At 44.5% G+C, this 11507-nt stretch overlaps 1 protein-coding gene across 1 annotated transcript; it reads right to left on the bottom strand.

The window, feature by feature from the left end:
* Positions 1 to 329: 329 nt before the first annotated feature.
* On the bottom strand, positions 330 to 5340 carry LOC107107829 (cytochrome c oxidase subunit 5B, mitochondrial). Its single transcript, XM_015408177.1, has 4 exons — positions 5142 to 5340; positions 1938 to 2008; positions 1370 to 1469; positions 330 to 563 (listed from the first exon to the last, which is right to left on the bottom strand). Exons 1-4 carry the CDS (start codon positions 5266 to 5268, stop codon positions 454 to 456), a joined length of 408 nt encoding a protein of 135 aa, XP_015263663.1. The 5' UTR covers positions 5269 to 5340; the 3' UTR covers positions 330 to 453.
* Between the last annotated feature and the right edge of the window lie 6167 nt (positions 5341 to 11507).

Below are 11507 nucleotides of genomic sequence, written 5' to 3'. Positions count from 1 at the left end.
TATTTAGAGAAGGGCCCAGCCCCGAAACCACAGCAAGGCAAACAAGCTGATTCATGTATAGTTCACTCACCATCCCAGTACAGAAATATCTGCTGCTGTTGGTCCAACTGAAACATAACAGAAGATTCTGGCATGGACATTTGCAGGGGAGAGCGGCACTCCCTTCATGACATGTTTGTTTCATTTATGCAAATACGTTAATCAGGATAGGAGAGGAAACAGGGTGATGATTTGCCTTGGGATCAACTCTTTGCAAGTGTGTATACTGTTCCTACTCTTTTGTTGCAAATCTTAATGCTGGTTTTAGAAAGAGGAACATTAAATACAAGGAGTCAAAAGATGACTTTATTAGGTGTATATAGAACATGGTATATTGCTTCATGAACTAAAGGACTGGTCAGTTCTATCTTGAGTCTAGCCAACCATAAATAAAGCACACTGCAGGCTTAAGAGTCAAATCAGCTCATTTGGAACTAGTTTATAGTAAGTCCCACATGAAGGGCAGCGTTGGGCTTCTCCCTTGTGCAGCCAGAAATGGATCACAGTGCTGTTGTCCTCTTCACCTACATTGTGGGGAAGTAACAGAAGATTAGACAGCTGCTACATGGAAAAGTGTTGTACAAACATACACACTTGAGGAAAAGAGTGCTCTTCCCTTGATCCTAAAAGGGACACAACTAGACGTGGCCCTTTGAACCTGACGTTTATGTAGTGATAGCAATTTAATGAACTGGCAAAAGTGAAGGTTTTCAAATCAGTAAACAACCCACTGGAGATTTGCTGACAGCCCCACACTGCTGGCAAGCAAGACTTTGTTCTGGGTAATGATATGGATTTTCTGGGAAAATCTGAATCAGAAAATTTTCTGATTCAATTGTAAATAATGCTAGCAAAAGGACACTAATGCACCATGTACAAGCATGGAGTTTGTTCATAGAACATGATGGATTTGCAGCACAACAGCCCTGACTACAGCTACACTATACATATTGCTCCTTGGTTTTAGGTAACTAAGGAAGAAGCATTTATGAAGTGGAAAAGTGTCTTCAATATTACCAGTTATGTCCTGGCATATGGGTCTTATCAGAACATGGACCTGCACAGTACCCATAATCTAACTTTTGCGGAGATTACACTGCAGCTAATGTGCCTTTATGGCATTCAACAACCGTATTCCTTTTTCCAAAAGAAATCAGGCCCTAAAAGACCATTCTCTTCCTCAACCAACTGTAATATCACATGTAATCAGGTGATCAAAGGGAGACTGTCCCGCTGAAATGATGTAGCTGCCAATCACGTTTAGTGTCATGCAAGGCGGGATATAAATCTAAATAAATAAAAGACCTTATTTGCCTAAGGAGATACTTACAGATGCAGCCCACAATCCGCTTTTCATTGATGGAAGGGACGAGGTTGGGATCTTCCTTTGTCCCAGCACGGCTTTTGATTGGAAACATGTTGTATGGATCCTACAACAAGCAGGGAAGAATAAGATTGAAGAGCAATAGATGGGAAGCCAGACATCCAGAACAGGTACCCCACATTTTCAGTGATGTACTGCTCTTCCTCCCCACTCTCAGATTCTTAGCAGAAGATCAACTTTCACCTTCACACCTCAAATCTTCCTTCCTCTGAGCCATTTCACTCCAGCTACAGTACTTAATTGGTACTGTTCTATCACTAGTATTCCGGAGACATTGTTTCCAGGCCAATATAAAAACCTAAGCAAGTCACACCCTGGCTGGTCTCACTGCAATACAATAAGCTGCTGGATCTTCAGATTCTGAAGTAAACGGAGCAAGACAAGGCGACACTTCTGGGGGGTTGTTGTCATAGACTGTAAGAGTCAGTGGGCTACCATTTATTTAAAAATGTATACAGGAAAGTGCAGTGGAGTAGAGAGGAACTAGCTGACACTTTTCTTCCTTTTTACTTACCAGTCCTTGCTCCAAAGCTTTCAGAACTTTTCTCTCCAACCCTGTAGCTTGTTCTTCATCAGTTGGCATACCTGGGGCAGAGAAATGGGCAGTTTGAAATGGATGACTCTTCCCACTAGTCCCGTCCCACCCCACAAGATGAAAGATGAACTTATCCATGCCTCACATATTAAAATGATTTGAGCACCACTGAAGGATCTCAGCACCTAAACTAGTTCATTAACCCCCTCCCCTTCTGGGCATACAGACCCAATATAAAGGTAGACAAAGGGATATTTGTCAGTCTAATACACATTTTACTAATTCATCCATTCAAGATACAGAGCTCCAAGAAAGGCTTGCTAGTGCCTTTACCTTTCTACTCCAGAGAGGTATGCAGAGTAGGACTACAAGTCACTAGCACAGTTACAGCATGTCAAAACCATTAAAATCTTTTCTGTACAACACATTTTGGAAGAGAATATCTTAATATATTTATTCACTCAGGCATATATTTGTTTGCTCACAGCCTGGTTATTATATTTTCATTCTTCTACTAGTTTTAGATCTTTTCATGTGCTTTTGGAGTGTTTTAATCCTTGAAACATTGATTTAGGATGGTTTATTGTTCACTATCCTAGAAGTTGTGAGAGAAAGCATAAAAAATACATAAATTAATCAGCACCACCAGTACAATACTGGTATGCCTTATGCAGGGAGGCAACTATGAATACCTTAAAAATATTGTAAACTAGCCCAGGCTAAATACTAGTCTGAAAACTAATGGCAGGCTGTAATACAGTTCTGGATCTGAAGCTCTGAGTCCTAGTCTCACCCCAACCACAGATACACCACATGGCTGTAGACAGCTTTCTCAGCTTTAATTCCTCTACTACTTCTATATATATAAAAGAAAGTCCCCTCACTGTAAAATCAACACCCAGGCCAAACCACTGGACCTTGAAACACCAAATTCGGAGAGAGTGCTCCTACCATGGCGGAAATGCTCAATAAGAAGGGATTTTTAGAAATTTGACCCCTAAGAGGGTCAAAAGGGGTAAAATGTGCTCCCTCCATTGATTTCTATGCAGCTGCCAGGCTACTGTCTCCCTGTACCCCCCCACTCTCTGGTCACCTGCAGAGCTCAGTGTTCTGAGGTAAAAAACCACCAACAGTTACAGGGGACTGCAGAGAGCTAATGACAGTTGAGGAAATCAGGAGTGGCCAACCACCTGTGAGGTGAAGCAAAGCTGCTGGCCCAGCCTCTCTAATGGCTTCCAACACATTCCCCCCACCTCCTACACCTAACAGGTGGTTGTCTGTCAGGTGCAGCAATAGTTGCAGGGTGCTTAAAGCCATGAGGGAGCCTGCACCAGCAGTAACGCCTTAGTGATCCTGCCAGCCCCGCCTCCACAGTGGCTTCTAATACTCCTCCCCCCTCCTCCTCCTACACTGGACAGGCAGCTGCCTGTCAGGTGTAGGAGAGGAGGTGGGATGCTTACAGTTGTCAGGGAGGTTTGCTCAGCAGGATTGTGTTAGCCCTGCTGCTGGCCCAGCCTCCATGATGCCTTTAAATACAACCCCCCCCAACACCAGACAGGCCAGCGTCTGTCAGGTGTAGGAGCAGGACCAGGGTACTTTAATCCATCAGGAACGCTGCCCCAGCAGGATCACTTTAGCAGTGCTGCTGGCCCAGCTTAGCCACACTCCCACCCACAATGGAAATATACCCCAAATTTGTAGAATACTGGTTTCCTTTATTAGGTTATTTAACTTCTCACAATGTGGGTTCTAAAAAATTGGTTCATATGAACTTAATATCTGATTGCTCGGATGGTGTTTTGAATACGTAGTAATGTCCCACTTCTTAAATGTAACATAAACGAGAGGCAATTTTGTATATCAAATAAGAATGGCAGTTTACCTCACTGGGTTGTTAGTGAGGAAATACACTATTTGAGCCCTGGAATCACTCATCTCTTATATAGAGCATAGTCATCTGGTCCTAGACAAGAAATTCTGCATAGGTTGTAAGCTGACACAAGACTGCTAATTTGGAGATCACTTTTCTTATACCTAAATAGACTCCACACAAACAGAAAACAACAATCCTTAGTATAACTAAGTTCTCTCACCTCAAGATTTTGTCTTCTGAAACTGAAGACTACTCAATTTATGAGAATATCTGTAGAAGCTCATTGACTTCAGTGGCAAGTGTAGCAGTCAAAAGGAAGTAGAGTGAATGCATTCAAGCTTGGTTATTCAAGACTGAATAGCACCTTTCAATAATGTATAAACTCTAGCCTGTTTCAGAAAATAGCTGATCATTCTACACTCACTGCTACTGTAAGAGAAGTTCAATACAGCACCTCCTAGCAGGTGGCCTATCAAGTGAAAACTCAAGGACTATTGCCACTAAACCCTCCCCAACTTCTTTCCTCTTCCATTGTCAGGATCTGCTCTCCCATTTCATCATTGTCCAGATAATACACTTCCATTGAAGCCTCACACTATTTGTGTACTGTGGTAGCACATTACTGGTACAAAATAAATGATGAATAGTAGTAATAAGTAAGTCCAGTGGCTCTTGCAAGCACAGTACCAACACATAACTGTCATTATTATTCAAGGGACGCACTCCTGCCCACGAGGATTTCATCCATTCTCAATATGATTTACAAATCTTGTAGCACAATTACTACTATACAGGGTGGGGGGAGGAAGGAGTTATTTGCACCGCATAATCTCAATGCTGCATACGAACGAACATCATCCACCACAATGAAAATATACTGCACATAATAAATCATAAAGATAACTTGGTGATCCCTCTTACATGCTACCGTAAAGACAGTGGTATCGCTGCTTTATCACTTTACATCGCTGCTTCAACTTCCTTTACTTTAGGTCAGGCGGGGTTCAGTCTTGCTTCGTCTACTTTGCTTTCATAGATTCTACCTAGGACCCCCAGTTAAATCATCACACGTCTGTGTGAAGCGGTGCCTTTTGCCTCAAGAACATGAATAGGACGCTTTTGGATCGTGCCTAGTCCAGTAAAATTCCAGCATTCAGCGAGTATTTACGGGCTCTGCAAAAGCAGGCCAGCGGCCGCCGGCGGAATACAGCTTTCACCCACTCCCAGCCCTGCAAAACCAAAGGCCTGTTGCTACAGCCGCTGCTTCCAGGCCCAGCTACAGGATCTTTAGAAGACACTTAGGCGCTCACCTCCAGCCCCCATAGAACGAGAGGCCCCCGATAGACGCAGCGGACCGAGGCTAGCCGAGCCAAGGGAATTGCGGCCCGCGCTCAGACCCCGAAGGGCACCACACAGCCGAAGTAACCTTGACGCCATAGCAACCCCGAAGGAGCAAGAGGGAGAAGTACGAGGAAGCAGACGCCCCTAGCAGGACCTCTTCCGCTTTCCAGTCCGGAAGTTCCTGTCACCTGGTTCACACCCCTTCAACTTTCAAAGCGCGGACCTCAACATAGAGATAGAAAAGGATTTAAGAGTTACCCCCCCTCAGCCTGTACTTCCGGTGAAAGTTGAAAGCTACCCTTGACTATGATGCTTCTCCTTGGACTTCGAGGGGCGTCGCTGTATCCTTTGGCATACTGGGAGTGGGGACCCCCCCCCCCCAATAGCTTTCATTGGAGGCGAGAGTGGAGCACTAGTCCGACGAGCGAGATATGTGCGGACTAGCCCACATAGACTAGATTTTCATACCACCGCAGAGCGGAAGTGAGAAATTGGGGCGGCCACACTGCACCCCCCCAGGCTATATACGTCTCACGTGATCTCAACTACTCGCTATGAGGTCTTTTTTAGGGGAGGTGGGAAAAGGGTTTAGTGAAGGCGCTGGAAGAAGAATTGTTTTTGTGCTTGACGGGAAGAGCAATATGGCTGTCTACCGCTTCTCTGCTCCGGCTGCAATTCTGTGCCTGGGAATAAGCTCCATTAAGCCTCTCGGGATGTAGTTTAGATTAATCTAAACGTGTTTGGGACCCGGCTGCTTGGTGTGAAATTTACGCACGTGCACACTGTAAACATGCATCTTAGATTGACGTTGGTGTGTTGGTTTTGTGTGAAGTCTGCTAGTGTAAATTCGCTCCATGTATTTTAAGTGAAACCTTAAGGATAGTTAGGAACAAGCTAAAGAATCGAATGTTTCCATGATTTTTATTTGAACGTCATCCATAAACAGTATGGTGAGATGCCAGCCTCCAGGTCAGTGTTTCCTCTAAGTTAAATTAGCATGAGCTAGCTCAGTTGTTTAGCCTCTGGCTCACACATTTTTGTCTTAGCTCAGGAAGGATGGCTCCAGAGCAAACTAGTTTATGCAGTAGCCAAATTGCTCACTCACAACTTTAATGCCAGTAGTTCACAAAGTAGAATTTTTGCTCACACGCCTCCACAGTTTAGAGGAAGCATTGCTCCAGGTGGGACCTGGGGATCCCCTGGAATTACAGCTCATCTCCAAACTACAGTGATCAGTTCCCCTGGAGAACATGGCTGCTTTGGAAGGTGGACTCTATGGCATTATACCCTGTTGGGCCTGCTATCCTCCCCAGGGGGGAACCTGGCAAGTGTTGTTGTTGTTGTTCAGTCGCACAGTCGAATCCGACTCTTCGTGACCCCATGGACCACATCACGCCAGGCCCTCCTGTCTTCCGTCATGCTCCGGAGTTTGCTTAATTTCATGTTCGTTGCCTCGATAACACTGTCCAACCATCTAATCCTTTGCTGTCCCCCTCTCCTTTTTCCTTCAATCTTTCCCAGCATCAGGGTCTTCTGCAGTGAGTGCTCCCTTCTCATTTTGGTGGCCAAAGTATTTGAGCTTCAGCTTCAGTATCTGGCCTTCCAGGGAACAGTCATGGTTGATTTCTTTTAGGATTGACTGATTTGATCTCCTTGCAGCCCAGGGGACTCTCATGAGTCTTCTCCAGCACCATAATTCAAAAGAATCTATTCTTTGGCACGCGGCCTTCCTTATAGTCCAACTCTCGCAGCCATACAGTACTACTGGGAATACCATTGCTTTGACCATGCGGACTTTTGTTGGCAGGGTGATGTCTCTACTTTTTATTATACTGTCTAGGTTTGCCATCGCTTTCCTCCCAAGGAGCAGGCGTCTTTTAATTTCATGGCTGCAGTCACTGTCTGCAGTGATCTTGGATCCCAGGAATGTGAAGTCTGTCACTGCTTCCACGACTTCTCCTTCTATTTGCCAAGGAGTGATGGGGCTGGATGCCATGATCTTAGTTTTTTGATGTTGAGTTTCAAGCCAGTGTTTGTGCTCTCCTCTTTGACCTTCAGCAAGAGGCTCTTTAGGTCCACTTCACTTTCTGTCATTAGAGTGGTATCGTCTGCGTATCTGAGGTTGCTGATGTTTTCCCCAGCAATCTTAATTCCGGCTTGTGATTCATCCAGGCCAGCATTTCATCGTATGAAGTACTCTGCATATAAATTAAATAAAGGGACAATATGCATCCTTGTTGTATTCCTTTTCCTATGCTAAACCAATCAGTTGTTCCATATCCTGTTCTAACTGTCGCTTCTTGACCCTTATACAGGTTTCTCAAGAGACATGTGAGGTGGTCTGGTACTCCCATCTCTTTAAAGACTTGCCATAGTTTGTTGTGATCCACACAATCAAAGGCGTTAGCGTAGTCAATGAAGCAGAAATAGATCTTTTTCTGGTACTCTCTTGCTTTCTCCATAATCCAGCGAATGTTGGCAATTTGATCTCTAGTTCCTCTACCTCTTCGAAACCCAGCTTGTACTTCTGGCAAGTGACAACCCTAAATTGGTGATTCTGTCTAAAAACGCACAAAAATGTTACTTCCATAAGTATTTGTCTACAAATATTTCTTTGAAAGCATATTTTCCTGCTTTTTATCATGCAACACCTTAACTACCAGGATTTTAAAACTTAGACCTTCTCTCACTGTTCTGCTGCTTCCCTGTTTGCTGGGGTTAAGCAAGAGTCCAGCATCACCTTAAAAAAATTAAACTATTACACCCTAAGGTTTTGTGTGTCAGTACTCACTTCCTCAGATGCACAGGAGTGTCCATCCAAAGCAACTAAATTTATACTTAGAATTCAAATAACAGTAAAAGAGGGGAACATAGAGAAGTTACACTGAGAAGTCAGTGTAAAACTTGTAATCAACACATAACAAATCCCAGAAAGGAACGGGCAGAGAGAAAACATACAGATGTAGTACCTTCACTATTTTACACAACAACCCACTGTAAGGAACCTGATAATTTAGGCTTCCGGTTCTAATAAAGTGATTGGATCTTCCTTCAGAACTCTAAATATTGTTGGGATTCTGGTCTATTTAGAAGTGCTCCCTCTGACGACTAGTAGCACCTGTGTCCTGTGAGCAGTTTCTGATCCTGGGAGAATTCGACCTTGGGAGACTGTTTTACAGAATCTCTATGCCTTCTCCCTAGTTTTCCTCTCACAGTAGACACCAATTAACTGGATGGCCCTGACTGGCTATTCATTTGCTGGGTAGTGCACTGATTGCTTGTGGAGAAACGCCATTTTGTATATGTGTTTACGTTGGTGTGGGCTGGATAGGTGACCATCAAACTTGAGGTAGGGCTTGGCCTAGTCTCCTCCTCATTCCCCCCCTCCCCTCCTGTCTCCAACCAGTAGTCTGAGGGCAGCTGCCTAGAGAGGACAGGAAGTCCATCATTAGGGTTGCCACATCCGGGTTGGAAAACATCTGGATACTTTGGGGGTGGATCTGGGAGAGGGCATGGTTTGGGGAAGGGAGGGCCCTCGGCATGGTACAATGCCTTAGAGCCCACCCTTCATAGCAGCCATTTTCTCCAGGGGAGCTGATCTCTGTCAGCTGGAGATCAGTTGTAAAAGCGGGAGATCCCCAGGCCCCACCTGGAGGCTGGCAACCCTATCCATCAAGGTTGTGAGGAGATCTGCACCAGAATGCTGCAGGATGGAGAGCCAGTTCCTGGGCGGGAAACTGCTGTTTGATATTATGGAGTTTTGGGCGGGAAGCCAGTGGAGTCTGTGAGAAGTCTGAAGCCAGTCAGACAGTCGGTTGGAGTCTGCAGGAGACAGAGGCCGTTTTGGGAGACATGCTGATCCCACTTTTTCCAATGAAATGAAGTGATGTGCCTGCCCTGCAGACCATCGAGACAGAGCATGAGTGTAGAGAAGGGAGAGATGGAGCGGTTTTGTCACCTTTATTTTGATTCTTCAGTTCACTGTGGAGATGCCTGTAAATTGTTAAGAGTTTTCAAATAAATGCTTTAACTGTTGACGGTGAGAAGTCCTCTGTACTGCGCAGTTCCCCCAGCTGCTTGGACATGCTAGGGGTGGGTTGGGGACTCCCGGAGGAGAATGGGCAAAATGGTCAGTTGCCAACTCTCCAGGGGAGCCCAAAGATTACCAGGAAGCCCCAAGGCAGGTTCCTAGTAAGACCAGAGGGAGGTTAGGAGGCTGTCCCACCTAAGCAGAGACCAAGACAGAGACAGTGGTGGCAGCAATACCCAGAGGCAGTGGAGAAAAACTGCCCCTTCAGGTGCCAGGTCAGGCAGAGGAGGGGTGGGCAGAGCGGGGCCTGCCAGCTGGCGCAGGCCCAGTCCGCCACACAGCTTACAGATAAACACTTAAATAGCATACTCAAGATTGCTATAGCACAGACATTTTGATGCAATAATTCAGAGCAAGAGGTGTCGGTTATCAGAGACTGTTAAATAGACAAAATATTGCAAGAGTTTTTGCATGTTTTATTTAAAGTTTAAAAAACCTTTGTGTTTATGTCCTTTGTAAAGTTTATATCTCCACTACCTGGCATTACATTTTATGAAACAAATGGCCCGGCCCAACAAGGTCTAATTTATGTCAGATCTGGCCTTCGTAACAAATTAGTTCAACACCCCTGCTCTAAAGTTTTCAGATAGGCAGATTTTATGTAGTAATAGTGGGGTTTGTTTGTTTTATGTCTTTTTGCCTGTAACTGAGTGATTTATGCTTTGCAACCCTCCTTAAGTTAATAAATTTGATTTATATTGCAAGCCATGTCTAGACTCACTGACTTGAATGTAAGTGCACCCTGGAATGAACACTGAGAGTGAAAAGCTGACGCCTTGTAAAGACAGAGCTTTCACTCTCACAAAATAAAAGAAAGGGGAGAGTGTCCTGCTGCCTGACTCCCGGGGTGGCTGTTCTCAGGGCCCAGAATAGGAGGCTTGGTACCTTCTGCCCTTTGTGGGAAATCAGTTAAGCATCTCCACAGTTTCTTTTTCTTTCTATGCCCAGCATGCTGTTTGCACACTGTACGACCTTTGGGGCCCTGAGCAAATCCCTAGGCTTGGAGGAAACACTCCAGGCATTCCAATGAGGGTGATATAGTGCTGTTGCGTTATAGCGGTATACCGTTATAGTGCTATAAAGTGAACGTTTAAAAAAAAAAACCTGGAGATCGCCCACATGGGCGAAAAACGGCGGTATAAAGTGCATTGGAACCAGGAGAGGAAACTGAAGACTACTTGGAAGCGGTTGACAGGTCAAACACTTCAGCCCCGTTTCCTAAACGGGACAGTAGCGTTTGTGTGTGAAATTACAAATATATTCCAGTAGGGAACCGGTTCTAAAATAGTTCTGTCTGAAATGACAGACCAGAAACCTTTTGGGAACCATTCCTCTTCCAGATTATATCGTCTGTCTGAAAATCCTCACAGTGATCTCTATAGAACAAAGTTTGAGTCCAGTGGCACCTTTAAGACCAATGAAGATTTATTATTCAGGGTATAAACTTTTATGTGCATGTTTACTTCTTAAGATCTCTATAGAGCAGGTTCATCACATTGGTGCACAGTGCAGACGAACAGGAAACAGCAACATAGTTCTTGTTTTACACTGACCTTTCCTTGTTATTTCTCCCCCATCCTTTTTTAGAGTTGCCAACAAGCCTGGAAAGACATGTTTTGTCTCTTTAATAGAGTTTTAATGGGCTGTTTTTTGTGTTAATTTCTCTCCAAGCCATGAAAAACGTTCAGCTTGCTGGTTTCTATACATTAAATCTCTATTAAAGGGACAGGACATTCTTCTCCAGGCTTTTGGCAGCAGCTGTACTAGCCAGGGTTTCATAATATCGTCTTTCATGATAAATTGTAGGGATGAGGTCTGTGGGTCAGTGGTTCCCAACTGATCAGTTCCCAACATCTCCAGTTAAAAGTACTTGGTAATCAGCAGATTTGTCAGCTTTTAAGGTGGTCCTTCTAACTGCCCCTTTAATATCAGTTTGATCTGCAGCAGTTAGCAGGCAATTCTGTTTAGCTCCATGCCATGAAAAACTTCAACTGCTGTTTTCTGCAGGTTAATCTATGTGTTAGAGGGATAGACATCCCCACTACCACCTGGCCAGATTGCAGTTTTAGTAGTAAGTGATGTGAGAGAGAGATACCGGAGGCTCTGGCGAGCTACTGCTATTCAACGAGGGTAATATTGATATTGCTAGGCCAATGGTGTTGCTCAGTGTCTATTCTTATGAATGGGGAGGGGAGGCTTGATTTATAATATTATCTCAGACTCAGAGAAATGAGCGCTGGGTGAG

Source organism: Gekko japonicus, unplaced genomic scaffold, assembly GCF_001447785.1.
Source record: "Gekko japonicus isolate JY-2015 unplaced genomic scaffold, Gekko_japonicus_V1.1 scaffold139, whole genome shotgun sequence".
In the NCBI taxonomy this organism is placed as follows: Eukaryota; Metazoa; Chordata; class Lepidosauria; order Squamata; family Gekkonidae; genus Gekko; species Gekko japonicus.
Note: the sequence above shows the minus strand (reverse complement) of the source record. Positions and strands in the feature narration are given on the sequence as shown.